We start from the raw sequence: 19,055 nt of genomic DNA, 5'->3' as shown, positions 1-19,055 counted from the left end.
ATGTGTACAGTCGGGAGTGCCTCTTACCTGATAAAAAGAGCCATCCTGTGAGCAGACTTGGGAAGATGAGCAGTTCTGACACCGAAACTGCGAAGGAGACGAGTTTCTGATCAGATAAGAGGCATCCACAACTGGACATGGATTATCAGTCATCTCATTTATAATTCTGTTTCACATTTGAGAATTTAATTATTTTACAATTAAGACAGGTATTGCATTGCTATCAGAGATTAACAGCAAAATGTATAACTTGTACTGGACCAATTTTATTAGTAGGCATATTCATTTTATAATCAAAAGAACTAGAAAGGGAGCAAGGTGAAAATTACTAGGGACTGATCTGAAAACCCCATTGTACAAGGGGAATAAAAAGTGCTTCTGCATACACAAAAGTGTCCTCCATTGTTCCCTCTCCCTGCCTCCTGGTCTACAGCTTCCCCACTCTTTCAGAATTGCCTACAGAGAGTTGGGAGTGTTCTTGAAGGATCCTCAACTCTTTTCAGGATTTGTGCAGCAAAGGGTGCAGATGCAATGAGAGGGAATTAGGAACTTTCTCCTTGAATGAGTGAAAGTGCTTTCCACTTAACTTGGAGGGCTTAAAGCACAAACTGGAATTAAAAAAAAGGCTACCTAAGGCTATAAGATATGCAAATTGTTTCTTAGTTGTGACTAGCATTCACTTAGAATGGAAAATATATAATCCCCCCACCCATTATTTTATATTCAGTAGATGAATAGGGTTGTATACAACACTGTGTGAGTGCATGACAAGCTCATGCAATGGACCTTTCCCTTCCTCTGCTCCCCCCAAAAAACCATCTCCATGGTGCAAGTTTTTCTAATCTGATACTGTGCATCCCTCCCTTCCACTTATGCAGCTATTTACAGCTCCAGTGTTCTGTAGGGGCACTGCAAGGGAAAGGGAAAGGGAAAGGGAAAGGGAAAGATGTATTGTGCAAGCTCCTATCTGCTCATACTAAGCATTAAACTAGTATAAGCCATGTTTTAAAAGTGCTACTAGTCTAAAGGACGATTTCTATCTACGTAAATGATTGCAAAACATAACCAGGGATTAAGAAAATTAAATTATCTTTCTGAAGTCATCACTTTTAGCAATGCAAGTCAATTCCTTTCCAAATCTGAAAAGTCCTTAAATATTCTTGCATTTAATCATTTCTCAGCCTGTCTGAGTCATTGCTCAGAATAATATAATAGATGATACTAATGGTACCCATGTCAAAGCGCTCATCTTTTTGAAATGGTACTTTGTGAGGAAGCTGCTACTCCTGAGGCAGCTAACTACTAGATCTCTTTATGATAATTGTTCAAGCACCTTCCCAATTTCCTCAGATCTATTTCTCTTTTGTTTTTTGTAACCACTTGGCACCAAGAAGCTTTGTTTTCTGTACTTTTCACTGACAAATACATTCCTAGGCTGCAAGGCCCCCTTCTCCCTGGACTCTATGACTTAATTTTTATCTTAGTTCCCAGCAAGAAGTGGCTACTGCCAGCTGGTTTCTTTGTTTACACTCTGTGCCAAAGCAGCCAAGGTGGTGCTGGTTTGGAATAACCATCAGTTATCATGCCACTGTATCATAAAATCTGGGAAATCATGGACTATTGGAAACCAGCAATACATTTAAAAATAGTTATTAATAAGTCCTGCTGAGGCTTTTAAACATAAATTTAGAAACTTAAGATAGCAAATAAGCTATATATACACAAAAGAAATTATCAGAGTTAAGTTATTACTAATTTTATTTACATTTTCGCCTCGTAGTCTCCATCTTGTCATATAGATGAATTCCATAGTGTGATCCTTCCCCATGATCTCCCCATTGCATAGTACATCCAGCTTAGAAAGAAAAGGAAAAGGGAAGTACTGTAAATCACAAAATAACCTTAAGAGTAAAAAACACCAACATAAAAACGCCAATTTCCTTTCAATTCTTGCAATGTTTCCTAAAACTGATTAGTATATAAGAGGAAATGATAGGGAGTATAAACGAGAACACATTATCCTAGTGCAACATAATGATATTGATCATTGTTTAACTGAACAAAATACAAACGAAATGGCCCTGATCCAGAAAGATCTTTTTTTACAAGTTCACATGTATTTTCACTTTCACTCCAGACAGAAGACCCAGCATCTATACATGCCACCTACAATGAGACAAACTAAAAAAGCAGCTTGGATTGCGGCACATCAAACTGCAGTGTTTTTAAACCATGATTTACTTGGGAGTCCATTTGATTCCATTATCAGATTAAAAGGTAAAGGGACCCCTAACCATTAGGTCCAGTCGTGACCGACTCTGGGGTTGCAGCACTCATCTTGCTTTATTGGCCGAGGGAGCCGGCGTACAGCTTCTGGGTCATGTGACCAGCATGACTAAGCAGCTTCTGGCGAACCAGAGCAGCGCACGGAAACACTGTTTACCTTCCCGTCTGAGCGGTAGGCTTTACCCTCGATTATGACACTAAAACTGCAATCCCATGCACACTTACACTGGAGTACACTGAACTCAGTGTGACCGACATCTCAGTAAATTTGGAAAGGGTTGGCTTATTGATATTGCAGTGCATGTTTGACATTAAAGCCAAACAGTATTTGTACATCTGAAGCCTGACATGATATGTCCATTTAGCTTAATCCCAGGAAGGAGTGTAAAATATTTGGCTTGTTGTCTATCATACCTCATAAGAACTTGGAAGCTTTAATTTTAAACTTAGAAACTTCTTGATGGTCCCTACAGTAACTCGCGTAGAACACCGTATGAATTTCTTCATCAGTCCCTAAAGGAAAGAAGACAAAAAACTGTGAATTTGAATACACATTTCAGTCTTTGCTGGGTTCCAAAATGAAACCCAATGAAAAACAGACAAGCCTGCCTGATCATTCATAGGATGAGAAAGTACTACAGCTAAGTGGTAGAACACATTTAGAATTTGGAAGCCTTAGGTCAGCTTCATTTGACAAACTTTCAGTGACAACACAAACGCTACCCTACTTAGCATTTTTGTTATAGCAGTGTTGTTGTAGGGCAGCATGCCAGCTGTTATAAAGGTATGCTCACAGGTGTAACAGAACTTTTATACATAGAACACTTTCCTTGTGAGATGCAATTGGCACCCACTCTTTTAACCTTTCAACAGCAGCTGAAAACCTGGTTATTTGCCCAGCCTCTTAGTGGACTTCATTGTTGTACTGATGTTTATTTTAGTTGGCTGGTTTTAACTACTCTATTTTTAGTACTTGTATAATGTGTCTCAATTTGTTTCAATTTGCAGTTAAATGGAATGGCATTTGCAATGAAGGGCAGGTAAGAAATGTTTTAAATAAAACACTGACATTTGAAGACCAAACAATACATCTGCCTATATTTTCAGCTGCCGCTATATGGGAAAGTACAGGGACGCGGGTGGCGCTGTGGGTAAAACCTCAGTGCCTAGGACTTGCCGATTGTATGGTCGGCGGTTCGAATCCCCGCAGCGGGGTGAGCTCCCGTTTTTCGGTCCCAGCTCCTGCCCACCTAGCAGTTCGAAAGCACCCCTAAGTGCAAGTAGATAAATAGGTACCGCTTTATAGAGGGAAGGTAAACGGCGTTTCCATGTGCTGCACTGGTTCACCAGAAGCGGCTTCGTCACGCTGGCCACGTGACCCGGAAGTGTCTCCGGACAGTGCTGGCTCCCGGCCTCTTAAGTGAGATGAGCGCACAACCCTAGAGTCGGACACGACTGGCCCGTACGGGCAGAGGTACCTTTACCTTTACCTTTACCTTATATGGGAAAGTAGCAGGCTGATTTCAAGTGGTGAAGTGGCAATAGGCAACAGGGTGCTGAAACTTCCCCTTCCTGTTTTATGTATTCTAACAAGACTCGGTGACTGAAAATGAACCCACGGGGGTGGAGGGCAACCTGGGTACAGGTGTTCCAAAGCAGGGGAAGGGTTCAGCCTTCCTATAGTTTTGAAAAAGAATATTATAGGTTTGTGGGTCAGTCTGGATGATACCCTGGGTCCCTCCAAGCCTGTGCTCCTGTATCATGAGGCTTTAAATCTACTAGAAAAGGTAGCTGAACTGGCCAGACCAGTTCTTCTGTCAAGGTCACTGTCCCTGGCAACTTAAAGAATGATCTCTGTTGCCATAGAGACAAATGGATGGGCTCCCCCCCCCCACCTGGCTGGATGCCTTGCCATCCTAGGATGGAGAAGAATAGGCCAAGGAGGGCTGTGTATGTGATGCTGATGCTGGAAGCTGGAGACACAGAAGCATATTTGCTCTGTGCTGGACTCAGAGTGGTGACTTGGAGCTTCCCTAGCTTTGGGCGTCCCTTGGGGAAGCAAGATCTGTTTGGGTGTTAATTACAGGAAATGAAATAAAACTATGTATGCTAAAGACAGCACAGTCTCTACTGACCTTCATCCCAAGGAAAGTGAACCCTGGGTAAATGCAGGCACCCTTGGCACCTCTCACTGCTCATGAAATAGAGGTTGCACACAACGATATAGTTGCAGGAAATTAGAATCTTCAACTGTCAACAAACCTACGCTGTTTACAGCGTGAAGATAAAAAGGGTTCATATACTGCTCAAGTTATTTAAGAAACAAAAATATTATCAAAACTCACTTTTACTACATTATCTCCGGACTGCCCATTGTTACGTAAACAATCCAGACAAATAGCAATCTGTGGGTCACTCCTGTGATAGTCTTTATCATCTTGATTTTCATCTCCATCTTCATCATCTTTGGGATCTTCAGATTTTGGATTTTCTTCTGCATAAGTAAAATGAAATAAAACATACCATTTACACATATTCCACAACCTTCAAACAAACAAACGGACTAAGAATGAAATCCACTGCATGCTTACTAAGCAGTAAGTTGTACTGAAACCAGTGAGGCATAACTCAGTGCAGTGGTGCTGAGTGTTCCTTCTTTGTGTTGTGGCAGTTGCACATGCAGTCATGAATAGGTCTATTTTATCTATTCTGCTGTTCAATATCTTCACAAGACTGCTTTGGGAGGTTTTTTGGGTTTGGGAGGGAGGTGCCATCAGTATGCTGATGACAATAACACCCAATTCTATTTCTCTTTTTTCAAATAGCAGATTACAGATTTTGACAAAAAAACAAAAGCCCAAATCCTTTCCTTATGTATGCCCATGTGAAACATTTCAGATGCACAAGAATGCTCCTAGGAGGTATAACTGGATAAAAAACATTAGAAACAGCATAACATATATTCTCTATATGCACAGCTATGTAGACAACCAACTGTAGAAGCTAAGCATTTTACCGTATGATGTGTATAAATAAGCCATGTAACTAATAGCTGCAAGAGTTAACTCCAAGGGAAAAAGCAACAGCTGAACATACAGGTATAGTTTTGCGAGCACTGACTCTCATGCAGCTTTTGACGTCTGAAATTAAAATACACTGGATCTTATCAAAATGTTACTTTTAAAAAATCAAGGATGTAATTACCATCTCCATTTTCTTGAGGTTTGTTTTTCTTCCAGAATTCAGTCTCACGGTATAGTTCCTCTAGTTCACAACAAAAAAAGGAGCATGATATTTCAGTTCAGTTTTGCTGGACTATCAACAGGATTGCAAAGAAAAGAAAGCAAGCAACCAAATGAAGAGGGGGAAACTTACGTTCTCGAAGCCCTGGGACCAACTTAAATATAATTTCCTCTAATGTGTTATCCAGCCTGAAGAGAGATAAACAGAAAGAAAACAAGTCTTTTGACGTCTTTTAAAAAGTTGTCTTTTTTTTTTTAGCTAGCTGATAACAAATTTTATGAGCATGCATTGTAGAACTTGAAAGGAAACGAGGAAGAAAACCTTCAGAACACTGTGTTTGGCAGCAATTATTTAAGCCACAAATTTCCCAAACAACTATACCGAGATATTTAAACACTGTCTGTGATCCCAAAGTACCTTCCTACGGAGAAGACTAGCCACAGAATGCCTGGCCTTGCCTCCTTCTAATCAACCTCTGCTGGAAGTTCTACCACTAGTTGCAATTGTATTGAGAATGTACGGAGCCAAAAAATATTGACAGACAAATAGAAAAGAATGTAGGGGGAATAGAGTACCATTTTTTTCTTTGTCCACTAAATGTATCAAAATCTTTTCTCTGGTATGTGTGTGTATATCGGGGGGAGGCATCTAGATATTACAGTTTTCAGAAGAAAGATCTCCAGAGAAGAAAAGTATAAAAATCCTCTATGTCCTCAGAGAGAGAAGCCGCTATGACAGTAATTTGTGCAAAACAAAAACTACACACAACAGTAAAATGTGTAGTTTGGCCCATTGTCCCATAATGCTAAAGGGACTTTATTTGCCCCTTTAAAATTTGTCTGCAAACTTCCCCTAAAAATAACATGGTCACAGTCCTGTAATTTAGGTTTAGGCTGTTCAGCCTCCCCGCCTAACAGCTGATGTATGTGGTAGCACAGTACAGAGCCAATAGACCAGTTTTGTCCTAAGCCAAACCACAGAGAGACAAGTTGCATTAACTGCCATTGATTGTTATGAACTGGATAGTATTCATGTTCAGTTACTAATATTATATATATTTTATTACAGTTTTGATGTACTTGTGCTGAAATGGGATTTCTAATAAACATTAAAAGTGAAGGTAGTCATGAGATATAACAAAATGAGGACACACAGCAGATATTTCACCTATACTGTCTGTGAGCACAGTTTTGCAACTGTACTAACAGATGAGCACAGAACAATTTCAATGCTGGTTCAAGCCATTAGTCCTGCCTCACCTGCTTCCTTCTCTGCTGCTGCCACCACCTCATGCAACTGGAAAGAAATAAAAATAATTCCCTGCAAGTGAGTGCCTGCGGTGAAAGCATCTCAGATACAGTGGCTTCAGAAGAAACTTGTGCAACAGATTATAAGGGAATTGAAATCATTCAGAAGAGGCTCCCCGTAGGTAGCCATTCATTACCCAAGTAATGCCAGAGAAGAAGTGGAGGTAGCAGCAGTACTGACCAAGGGAGAAGGCTGTTGGTGAGATCCAGCATATACCGTATTTTTCGTCCCATAGGACGCTCCGTCCCATAGGACGCACCTACTTTTTTGGGGGGGGGATAAAGGAATCCCCCCCCCTTTATTTCCCCCCCAAAACCAGGTCGGGGAACAGTGGGATGGCGGCGCTGCGCCTCCCCGCTGTCCCCCGAGCTTGTGGGGCTGGCCGATGTCTGTCCAGCGCGTGGGGCGCTCTGCTTCAGGGTGCTACGCGCGCCGGGCGGCAGGCTGCTATCCGCAGCGTGGGGAGCCCTGCAGGGAACTCCTGCAGGGCTCCCCACGCTGCGGATGTCTGTCCGGCGCGTGTGGCCCTCTGCTTCAGGGCGCCCCACCCACCGGGTGGCAGGCTGCTATCCGCAGGGTGGGGAGCCGGGCGGCAGGCTGCGGACACCTGCGCGAAGCACGGGGCGTCCTCCAAAGGGCGCCCCGTGCTCCGCGCTGCCGACTGCCGCCCGCAAACCCTGCACACCGGGGGGAGTTCCCCCGGGCGCGCAAGCCTTGCAGACACCTCCGCGAAGCACAGGGCTTCCTCCGGAGGGCGCCCCGTGCTCCGCGCTGCCGCCTGCAAGCCGTGCGCGCCCGGGGGGAGTTCCCCCCGGGCGCGCAAGGCTTGTGGACACCTGCACGAAGTACGGGGCATCCTCCAAAGGGCGCCCCGTGCTCCGCGCTGCCGGCTGCCGCCCGCAAGCCCTGCGCGCCGGGGGAAGTTCCCCCGGGCGCGCAAGGCTTGCGGACACCTGCGTGAAGCACGGGGCGTCCTCCGCGCTGCCGGCTGCCGCCCGCAAGCCCTGCGCGCCGGGGGGAGTTCCCCCGGGCGCGCAAGGCTTGCGGACACCTGCGCGAAGCACGGGGCGTCCTCCAAAGGGCGCCCCGTGCTCTGCGCTGCCGGCTGCAAGCCTTGCGCGCCCGGGGGGAGTTCCCCCGGGCACACAAGGCTTGCGGATAGTTTCCTGGAGCCTGGAGAGCGAGAGGTGTTGGTGCGCACCGACGCCTCTCGCTCTCCAGGCTTGAGCGAAAGCCTGCATTCGCCCCATAGGACGCACGCACATTTCCCCTTCATTTTTGGAGGGGAAAAAGTGCGTCCTATAGGGCGAAAAATACGGTATGTCTTTTTCCACAGTTTCTTACTACTCTACATACAGTAATGCTACCTTGCAACTTAGCATAAGAATAGTTCTGGAAATCTGGGCTTCAGCAACAGATGATAGTTCTGTGCATCTCTTTAACAATCTGTAAAATCTAGGACATCGATCCTGTTGCAGTTAAACTGTTGCAACTCAACCATTGAAACCAACAAAACACATTATATATCCACCTTCCAGTATGACCACTTGGTTTGGGGAGGTTTTTTCTTTTTCTTTTTACAAACCTCTTCTCCCAGTATAGAAGTATCCCCTAATAGTCATATTTGAAAAGTAAGATAAATTGCTCATCACATTTTTGCCTCCTTAACAATGCAAAGATTCTGGTTTGCAGAGCTCAGTTGGGGAAGAAAGAAGGTGAAAAACCCTGCAGATTCAGCAAAAGAAAAAGGGAGCAAAGAAGCAGAAACAGCCATGATCTCCTGGCATTATTTTCCCAAGGCTATTTCCCTACTTGCTTCCCCATTACAAACAGGCACCTCATTTTCTTCCAAGCCCATGATTACGTAGTCTGATCCCCCTACACGTTAGTTTTCTGTATGCTCTCCTACCCTATCCCTAATCTCAAGGACATTTAAGGTTCTTGCGATTTTTTTTGTTTCAAAGGCCATTTGTGTGCACCAGTTAGTTGTTGTTTATTTAAGAAAGAAACTGAACTGATATGTCATTGCACTGCACTGCAAAAAAGACAATTATTCTGCACTGCAAGGAGCAGAGGAGCGGGCAGGCAGGTAAGGTAAAAAGACATGATTACACACACTATTATCATGGGATTGCATCCTGGTCCATCTGAAAGCTTGGAGCATTACTGCCACTCAGCATAGATGCAATAATGAGTTGTATGGACCAATGGTCAGACTCGGTATGGCAGCTTTCTATATTTCTGTAGGTAGCAAATCATGGCAAAAGGCAATTTAAGACAAACTCTCTCCACTGAAATAATTTGTATTTAATATCCTCTTACCGTAACATTTCTAATGGATTGGTCTCATGAACTTGATTGCCACATCTGGGACAGTCATTGCTTTCTTCGAAGTGCTGCACAATACAACTCTTACAAACTACAAAATCAAGTAAGAAATAGGTATTAGACAAAAATGTAAATTGGATGATTTCTGAATGCTATCATTCAAAAGAGCATGCCCACACCTATCACAAGTACATCCCAAGTTCCTTCCTGCCTTCTTCATATAGTGTTGGGATTTTCTTTCCAGCACACCTGGTAAAATCTGCTGACTTCTCTAAACTGATTTGCATGTGCCAAGCTGCTCTCAAAATTCAAATCAGAGAAGCTAGGAGCTCCATGTGCACAGAGCATGCAAGGAGATTCAGATAGGCTGCAAAGCTCTCTTTTAATGTAAACTGAAGTGATTCTTTTCAAAATAACTTAAAAATTTAAAGCCAGGACAGGGAACTGAGACTCCCCAGATGTTGTTGAACTAGAGCTCCCACCATCACAGGCCATTGGCCACAGTCCCAACATCTGGAGGGCCACAGGTTACCCACCACTGATTTAAAGTAACAATCAAGATTTATCATACCAATTTAGGGAAAAGACAAAGCAAAGCTTCTGGATTTGGGGAAGAGACAGATTTATGTTGCATGTGTGCCTGCATTATTTATTTAAATATTTTAATTCAGCATTTTTTCTTCCGTCAAGGCAGCCAACAGCAACATTAAGGAAAACCCCCCACAGTATCTGTGTCCCTTCTGTGTCCCTTCAGTGGATACCACCAGGTGTAAAGGGGAGAAATAAGTCTCCAAATACTTGCAGTAGACATGTACAGGGAAGTTGCCATTGGCTTTAACTTCCAGGTACATGTCCACCATGGCCCAATTTGGACATCATGCTAAACCATGGTTTAGTGTGATGTTCACAAGCTGAAATAAGCCCTGGACTTCTCCCATGTACCTGGGAGTAGAACTCTGCTAATGTTTACTTTCAGTTTCTTCTAATCTTAGTTTACTAATCTAATTCTAATCTTAGTTTACCTGTGAACTAGATATTGTGAGTTATAACAAACAAATTTCCAACAAGCCCACTTCAAAGCATGGCTTCCAAAGCCTTTTTTCCCTTTTAACTGATCAGTCAGCTATAATCATGAGTCTTGGTTTGCATACAACAATAGACAGAGATCAGGGGGAAACTGAAAATAAATGTGTTTGGTCATTCTCCCACCCATACTGGATGGAAGAACATGAGGCTTGCTCATGTTAGTTCTACATGTGATGCTAAACTAGATATGTGGAACCTGTGTCAGTCTACATGTTAATTCTCCCTTCATTCCTGACCATTAGCCGTTCTGGGCAGGGCTGATAGGACTCTGAATCCAAAATGTGGACTACAGATTATCCACCACTGATTCAGCATGACATATGAATGTGGTGCATGTACATTTATATATACACAAACCCCTTTAATATTTATCACACTTATCCATCACTCTTTCTCCAAGGAGCTCAGAGAGGCTAACACATGATTCCCAAACAGTTTTCCATCCAGTTTTCCATCCAGGCATTCTATAGGATTAGAACTGTTTAGCTTTAACAGTAGAAGTGAATGATGCACCTGCAGAACACTTTATTTACACTTTTTTTTTTTACTGTGACAAACACTGGTATACATGTGGCAAAATATGCTTACACATGAAGATGACCTAGAATGTAAATCAAGACACTACTTAATGCTTTCTGAGTGGAGGCCTCATTCATAAATGCAAGAATGAAAAGTTTATGGGTGCTACCTATCAATTTGTAGGACCATTAGGACCATTTTATTAAAACTACCCATCAAGGGAATTTAAACCTTGTACAGGATTGGCCTGTCAGTCCCACTTCATGACATTTTTGTTTTTAGCAAAAACTTCAGCAGTTTCTTGGCTTGTCAAAATGTAACTACCGAACAAAGTTCTTTAAAACATTTTTTTTTGCTTCTTTTAAGTTGAAGGCACAGGTAGATCTAAGAAAAAATATAGAATCCAAACTATGTCAACCTCCAAAAAGAACACAGTACCCTGGTATTCTGTGACACTTTTGTTACAGGCATAGCTCAACTATTTAAACTTCCTTCAACTCTTTGAAATTTCTGGTATTAAGGAATAACTGTGATATATTCTGTAAGTGATACTGTTTGAATATTTGAAGTGTATGCTATGAATACCAAAATGGTGTATATTATGCAATAGTATAATGATGCATAAACTTTATGTCTTGGTTTTAAAATTGTGTAGTGGCTGTAGTGTGGGACTAGGATCAGTGAGATCCAGGTTCAAAACCCCACTCAGCCATGAAACACTGAGTGACCTTGGTCCAGTCACTATCTCATAGTCTTGTTGTGTGAGGATAAAATGGAGAACCATGCAGGTTGCCTTGAGCTCCTTGGGGGAAAGGCAGGGCATAAATGTAGTAAATAAGATAAAATAAATAATTGGAGCAAAGACCATTTTGTTCCAAAGATAGATGCCTCACATAATCCTACTTACAAGTATGGAGGCACTCAGTTACTGTCGTTGGTTTGATAAGATATCCTTTACAGATACAACAGGTGATATGGGGATTGAAATCTTTCACAAAGTGCTTCCTCTGGGTAGCCATTCGTGGCACAGGCTGCAGCAATAAAATGGTTTGGACCCGATCCGTGAATCTGGAAGGCGAAGGTGGCAGGATCACAGGAGCCGGTGAGCTGCCCTGCGCAGCTGGACTTCTCCAGGCATTTGATCAAAATCCAAGGGTCCTCAGGGGGTCACGATTCCTAACCTCTGCTTCTTTTTGGAGTTAGACATCTTTGAGCCCTGTAGCACACACAAAAAACCGAAAATAAAACCCAGGAAATGAAAGCCTGACAACAGAGATGATCCGGCAGCCACACCGCAAACACAAACTGGCCCGAGGAAGGAAGAAATGCCTGCAACATTTGCATGCTCGTTGAAGTTAGTGAGGAAAAGCAGGAGGTAGGGAGCACCTAAGAGCTTGTGATAAGAACTCAGAGGTACAAGAGAAACCTCGAAGCTGGCAGCAGGCTTGTCTCTCCCCGGAGAAGCTGAGGGAGGGGGCTGCTCAGTTGAAGGAGGAAACGTGTTCCTTCCAACAGTCAAGCCCCTTCCATAAACGGGGTTAGCAGGCGAGTTTGTTTCTTCCTTAGTTATTTTAAAAAGCTATTTACTCTCTCTCTTTCTCTCCCCCCCCCCCCGCAATTTATGGTCTCACAGCTTGGCCCCACTCTCAGGGCTGCCCCTCGGACTCCCCCTCTCTTTTAAGGCAACCCGACGCCCCGCAGGCGCGCCCCGCTCCGCCCTGCGCGCCTCTCCTCTTCAGTTTCTCCTACCTGGCGCTACCCGCGGCCCGCGCGCCTGCCGGCGAAAGAGAAAGGGAAAGAGCAGGCGCGCCCGGCCTGCGTCTGACTGAGGCCGACGGGACGGCCCCAAAGCGAGCCTTCCTCCGTCTCCTGGGCCACGCCGTCGCTGCGCGCGCACGACGTCCTCTCAACCAGGGCTCACCTGCCGCCTCCTTCAGCCCTGAAGCAGAAACGGAGCGCGCCTGAGCACGTGCAGAGTGCTTTTCCTTCCGCGCTGACCAAGAACCACTTGAACCGCAGCGCGTGCGCGGTTGCCCAAGCCCGGCTTCCTTTGGCTCAGAAGCCCGGAGGCTAAAACACAACACTTGCATTGTCAGCAAGACTGCTCAACACCGGTCTTCATAGAAGCCAACTCCTAGGGGCCGGGTTCCTTCGACCCCCTTAAAATATTTGTGGGCGTTGTACCCCCAAAGTTGATGGGCATTGCCATTCAAATGTGGGGTGTGTGCAGAACAGGGCTTAACTGCCCCCCATATTTTACTCAAGTTGGCATCCCTGCCAGTCTTCATTTGATTGGTATGAGGCAGGCGTGTGTTTAGGTCAGAGATCAGGTTTGCAGATAGCCTTGAACCCTGCCATCTCTCCTTTGCTCTGCCTTTAGAAAAAGGCGCAAGGTATTACTTTCCCCTTAACCGCATCCAGCAACTGTTGACAGAAAAACACTCCCGTGAGCACCTGTAGAATGGAGCGAGGATGCTAGTGGCTTGGTAGGCGCTGCTGCTCTCAGATATGTGGGGCAGAGCCTAGAGATAGCTAGTGTTGTCGCCCCCCCCCCCCAAGTATTAGAGAAACAGTCCCCTTTCATTCTAGATCACATTGCTATACTCTTCAACTGCACCTGTCTGAACAAGAGTCCAAGTAGCACAAACTAGAAGTTGCCATCTCCACACTGTAACAAATCACACTTCACTGGCTTTTCCCTCCAGGTAAAGCACCTTCTGAAGGGCATCCCTTGCAGTGGAGAAGCATCCCTTTCCCTGCCAAATTATTCAAGAAGGTGAATACTGGGAGGACAGCAACTTCCCTCCTCACTCCCAAGAGAGAATGAATGGGCTTTTTGTGGCAATAAAATATGAATGTTTTTTAAATTCTGTAGAAATGGCTGCTCCGCTTGCCATTAAAAAGTGAAGCATTTCGTCACAAGCTTGAAACAAATACCTATTTTCCTTCATTAAATCTTACAGTTAAATATTACAGCGGAGTTGTGTCTATGTATTATTAAATAATCCATACCAGATCGCTACTGTTGTTGCCCTGTTCAGTTTTGAACTTGCCAACCTAAAATAAAAGCTTCCCAAACAAGGAACTCTTTTGGGATATCCATACATTTTAAAAATCAAAATAGCCTGAAGTACTGAATTCAATCTTTTCTTGATAAGTTTATTTTAAATAGCTGCATATATATAATGCTGAAGTATAATCCCTAAATTCCTTTACCCCCCCCAAATGACTTCTACCTGCATTCACCTTCCTTTCATCTACTGTCTTCATTACATCTGTTTGTAGACTGCAAGCCCAACTGAGGCAGAGCTTGATTGGTCCACTTATTTTTTAAGGAGAATATGCATGGAGACACTTTGGCCCATGTAATAACTGCACAACATACTCTAATACATTCTCTATTTAAATAATGGGAATGTACACAAGGAACTACTACATGTTTGATTCAGCAGTGATATTTAAGCAGGCTAATTATTGGAGACCTGCTTGTCCCTTGGCTGTGAATTACTATTTCAGTACTAAGTACACATTTGTTACATATGGTGACAGGATACTGTGCTCATTATGGTATAATTTGGGGACAGAACAGTACATAAATGTAGCTGATATGTAAACATACCTGATGCTATGTTCTAAACCTTAATATATTTAAAGAAAAAATACAGTTGTTTTCAGTGTGGTTTCTGATTGTGTAAAATTGGTTGTTCGAGTAAAGCCACAACAGATAGACAGACAGACAGACAGACAGACAGCAGTAACAATGTGTCTGGCTGAAATCATGCAGATGTGTTGTCTCTACCAAAATTAGCCAGCTGTATGACTGCATCAAAAACTTCCCTTTTCAGGAAATTTGTCATCTAAGGGTAATGGAAGAACTGCATCTCCATCAGCATTGCTGCCAATAAGCCTCCATTCCCCTTTTTTAAAAATAAAAAAACCATAACTCCATATTAGTCAGGCAATTTGACAATTAATTAGCCACCTTTCTACATAAAACATAAAAATAATATAAAACCAGCACCATGAAACAATAAACAAAACAAAACAAAAAAACAAAAAACCAGAAGCAGCAACAGGAAAGTTGCAAAAACCATCAATGCTGTGGCTCTCAATTGATGGTGGAAGAAAACCCCAAGATCAGCTATGGTGTATTATGTTAGTTATAAAAACGGAAAAGTAGCTTCACCTGCAGACCATTTCCAGCTTTTTTCATAAGGCACATGTCCCTAAACTGCATGCATAGAGCAAGGAATATGAAAAGACTAAACCTATTGTACACTTCAGTTGTTTTATCACCCCGATACTTTTCGACCATAATACAGGTCTTTTTAAAATCTCATACAGGCTTGAAAGAGCTATACTTTAAAGAGAAAGTATATAATATAGAACTATCAGACAAAGATTTATAGAAGTAATAGAATAACACTTAAAATTATGTCTCAAATAATGAAATATTTGTCCCATACAACTCAGATGCAATTTATTTAGCCTGGCTTCCCCTAACGTACCAGAGGATTATAGTGCCGGCTAAAGCAGAAATTTGCTTTCCTTTGAAATCAGTGGACCAGTGGATGCATTTAGGATTAGGGTGTGTACGTATAACTTTGATCATGACCTAAACATGTAGCATAAACACATACATATACACTATCCTGGTTATTGCTAAATGTCTGGTACACTGGTCCTACAGTATAAATTACATTAGAGATTAGCTCTAATAGTTGTTCGGTATTTGTTTTGCAGAGAAGACCACAAAACTGGTTTGAATACTAACTTTCACATATGTTATTGAGACTTATTGCTCTATCTATGCTATACTTATCTTGATCCCAAACTTTCATTGTCAGTTCTAATTTCTAACTCCATATATGCCTACCATTAAATGTCTCTTTTCTTGATACGTTTGATCCCATTAAAGGGACAAAAGTAAATCTAAACCATTGCCTTAAAAAAAATATCTTTCAAACATGCTATCTACTGCAAATGTTTATACTAGTTAAAGGGCAGGATACTCGATTTTGACTGAATTTCATGGCAACTTGTCATGGCATGAAGGGAATTTGTATAGACAAGCAAGTTTATGTCTAGGATTGCAAATTAACTGAAGAAACCCTTTTTGACTTCTCATATAAGTTTTTATGAACATTGAAAAAGAAGCTTTCAGTTAATCATGTGATTATTTTATTATTCATTTGGCAAATAATGCAACTTTAATTGATTGTCAAAACCCCCTCTGTGGGTTGTAGCTGACTATTCAGATGTCAGTCCTAGAAGGTATTTGATAAATTGTTTCAGAACAATGGTTGTGAAGCAAAACTTCATTTTTATTTTGATGCATTCCTATGTTGCAAGACATGCCATCTTCAAAAATACATTTCCTTCTGTGTAAGTACTTTTTATAAGTAGCTATTAAATATTTTTTTAAAAAACCTCTAATTTAAAAATAAATTAGAATTGGTATGCAATTCTAATTGTAGCAAAAGCTAGAATAAATTGGCACCTTAGTGTCATATGCTAACTCGCAGCACAATCCTGTGCATGTTTACTCAGAAGTAAGGCACTGTGTACAATGAGAATTACTCCTTGAAATGTGACTCTAGAGTTGCAGCCTTAATTAAACACTCAAGGAATAGCAGTAAAATTAGCACATTTTCACCCATCTACTGTATGCTTAAAATTAGTTCATTTGAGTTAATTGTCACATATAAATGCCTCCAGATTGTGAAAAGCCAACAATATAGTGCTTTCTGACAAAGAGTACTCAGACTGTGTGATAGAAAGCCCCTTTCAAAGCCACTCTGGCTAAATCTATTTTTAAATTAAAGTCTTATTGTGTTTGCTTTTAGATGCTTTTAGATGTTTTAAAACATTTTAAGTAGGTTTGTTCGCTTTTTAAATGTATTGCTCTATCACACGTGTGTTTGCTGCCCTAGGCTGCTTTGTGAGGAAGGGCAGGATATAAATTTAATAAATAAAGGGAACATAGGGGTTGCCCTATTCCCCTAAGACAGCATATAAAGGAATCTCTTGATTATTTTGTGTATTTTTTTAAATACCTGCATCTAAAGAGCTATTTTAAGCATATCCAATTATTTATTTTACTGTTCTAAGTGATGCCACCCCAATTTTACACCACAAGAATAGAACAGTAACCAACGTATCACTGCTTGTTTTCCTTTTCCAGGTTCACAGGAGCAAAGTTTGTACAGATTTGCGGAGGTTGTCATTACCTAGCTAGTTATTCAAATTTGTCCATAATTTGTAGTGATCACAAATTGAGCACTATTGCTTCCAGAATCTCTTCTCCAGCTTATAACGTTAAATGAGATTCTGCACTGTCAGCATTCAACAGGCGCAGCATGCAAAAGCCAGCTGATTTGTTAGGTACACACACTCAAGCTCTTTATCATTAATCCCTTACTCTCAATAAAACTCTTGATTGGTTGTCGAGAAAAAGCACAGGCAGCCACGCTAGTTCGTATGTTCCAAAATCTACAGTAATGCCAACCAGTGTCGTAAAATAAGCGAGCAGGCTTTTGAGTTCTTCAGAGCTGCTTAGCATGCTGGAGGTTAAGCAGACTTTGAAAGATGGATGGGCGTTTGTCCTGGGTGCTTTAGTTGTGATTCCAAATTGTAGGGGAGAAAATGACTCTTGGGGGTCCCTTCCAATTCTGAGATTCTATAAAAACAGGAGAAGGGGTGGGGGAGATGCTGGCGTGATGGTAAAGAAAGCCATAGAGTCTACAGCGGTTTGAATGGCTTTCTTGGACAGCATAATCCTATACATGTTGATGCAGAGGTATGTCTCACAGTATTCAGTGGGCCTTATTATCCAATATTGTAAGTGTGTTTCGGACTGCGGCCAAAATAAACTATGTGTTGTTGTTGTTTAGTCGTGTCCGACTCTTCGTGACCCCATGGACCAGAGCATGCCAGGCACTCCTATCTTCCACTGCCTGGGTGCTTTTATTTAAAATGCATCTCTGGGTTATTAGAACAGTAAAATAAACTATAACGCATCACAAAACAATATAACTAGGGTACTAACAAAAAGCAGCAGCTGACCGCTGCCTCTTCCTTCCCCAATGCCTACCTGTATGGTCCAAGAAGAAGAAGAGTTTGGATTTGATATCCCGCCTTTCACTCCCCTTCAGGAGTCTCAAAGCGGCTAACATTCTCCTTTCCCTTCCTCCCCCAAAACAAACACTCTGTGAGGTGAGTGGGGCTGAGAGACTTCAGAGAAGTGTGACTGGCCCAAGGTCACCCAGCAGCTGCATGTGGAGGAGCGGAGACGCGAACCCGGTTCCCCAGATTACGAATCTACCGCTCTTAACCACTACACCACACTGGCTCCAAGTCTTATAGTTTCAAAGGAAGTTCATTGAGGTAAGTGGTGACTGGTGCCTACTGGGTAGGGTAAAAGGTAAGGAGGCCAGAGACAATTATGGGTAGAGCCAGCTAATGTTAGCTTCGTCTTCCTCCTCCCTGCTGCATTTTAGAAAGGCAACACTTGAGACTGAGGAAGAAGCCGATAGCCAATGCCACCCTCTAGTCCAGGGGTAGGCAACCTAAGGCCCAGCGGGCGGATCCGGCCCAATCGCCTTCTCAATCTGGCCCACGGATGGTCCGGGAATCAACGTGTTTTTACATGTAGAATGTGTCCTTTTATTTAAAATGCATCTCTGGGTTATTTGTGGGGCAAGGGAAGTCTCTCATTTCCCCCCCCCCCACCAAATATAGTCCGGCCCACCACATGGTCTGAGGGACGGTGGACTGGCCCACAGCTGAAAAAGGTTGCTGACCCCTGCTCTAGTCTGGCTGTAGGGAAGGAGGTAGACAGGTGGGGCTGGCTGAGAGAAGACTACGTTTGGTGGGGCAGGGTCCGCTTCCTTGAATGGACCAGCCTCCCTTGCTAATGGTTGTGCATTCATTCTTCTTTGGTTTGTGCTCTGATGTTCGCACCTTTAGTGTTTTCTAAAACCAGTCCTCAGGATTCCGGTCAACAGGGGGTGGGGGAGAGGAAGAGAAAGCACAGAAACAATGAAAGGTGTTGAGAGGTTGAAAAAGTGATTACTAATAAAGAGGGGTGTGTTTGGGCAGTATATGCTTTTCAGACAATCACAGTGATAGCGATGCAAGAATAAATAAAATTAATACTTCAGAACAAACATTGTTATGTAGGTAATTTTTGATTGGCTTTTGACATGCTTCATTTTTGTGTGTCTTGTGAAGTTGCATAGGAGAAACTGTGCTCTGCACATATACTTTCTCAGTTTGGAACATTC

At 42.7% G+C, this 19,055-nt stretch overlaps 1 protein-coding gene across 4 annotated transcripts in view; it reads right to left on the bottom strand.

Annotated features, from left to right (window-relative positions):
- The window catches only part of PCGF5 (polycomb group ring finger 5), a 39,582-nt gene that overhangs the window by 10,492 nt on the left and 10,035 nt on the right, over positions 1-19,055 (bottom strand). The window contains exons 1-9 of one of the 4 annotated variants that reach the window (XM_081861983.1): positions 12,520-12,671; positions 11,678-11,986; positions 9,160-9,256; positions 5,662-5,717; positions 5,491-5,550; positions 4,632-4,780; positions 2,701-2,799; positions 1,766-1,855; positions 28-87 (exon numbers count right to left, since the gene is read on the bottom strand). In XM_081861983.1, the coding sequence (XP_081718109.1) occupies positions 28-87; positions 1,766-1,855; positions 2,701-2,799; positions 4,632-4,780; positions 5,491-5,550; positions 5,662-5,717; positions 9,160-9,256; positions 11,678-11,789 (723 nt within the window). In that variant the 5' untranslated portion in view covers positions 11,790-11,986; positions 12,520-12,671. Of the gene's footprint in view, positions 1-27; positions 167-1,765; positions 1,856-2,700; positions 2,800-4,631; positions 4,781-5,490; positions 5,551-5,661; positions 5,718-9,159; positions 9,257-11,677; positions 11,987-12,519; positions 12,672-19,055 lie in introns of those variants that run through there. The other 3 variants (XM_081861986.1, XM_081861984.1, XM_081861985.1) reach the window with 3 other exon arrangements.

This window comes from Podarcis erhardii, assembly GCF_964252035.2.
Source record: "Podarcis erhardii genome assembly, chromosome: 5".
Lineage (NCBI taxonomy): Eukaryota > Metazoa > Chordata > Lepidosauria > Squamata > Lacertidae > Podarcis > Podarcis erhardii.
The sequence above is the reverse complement of the archived record's forward strand: the minus strand, read 5'-3'. Positions and strand labels throughout refer to the sequence as shown.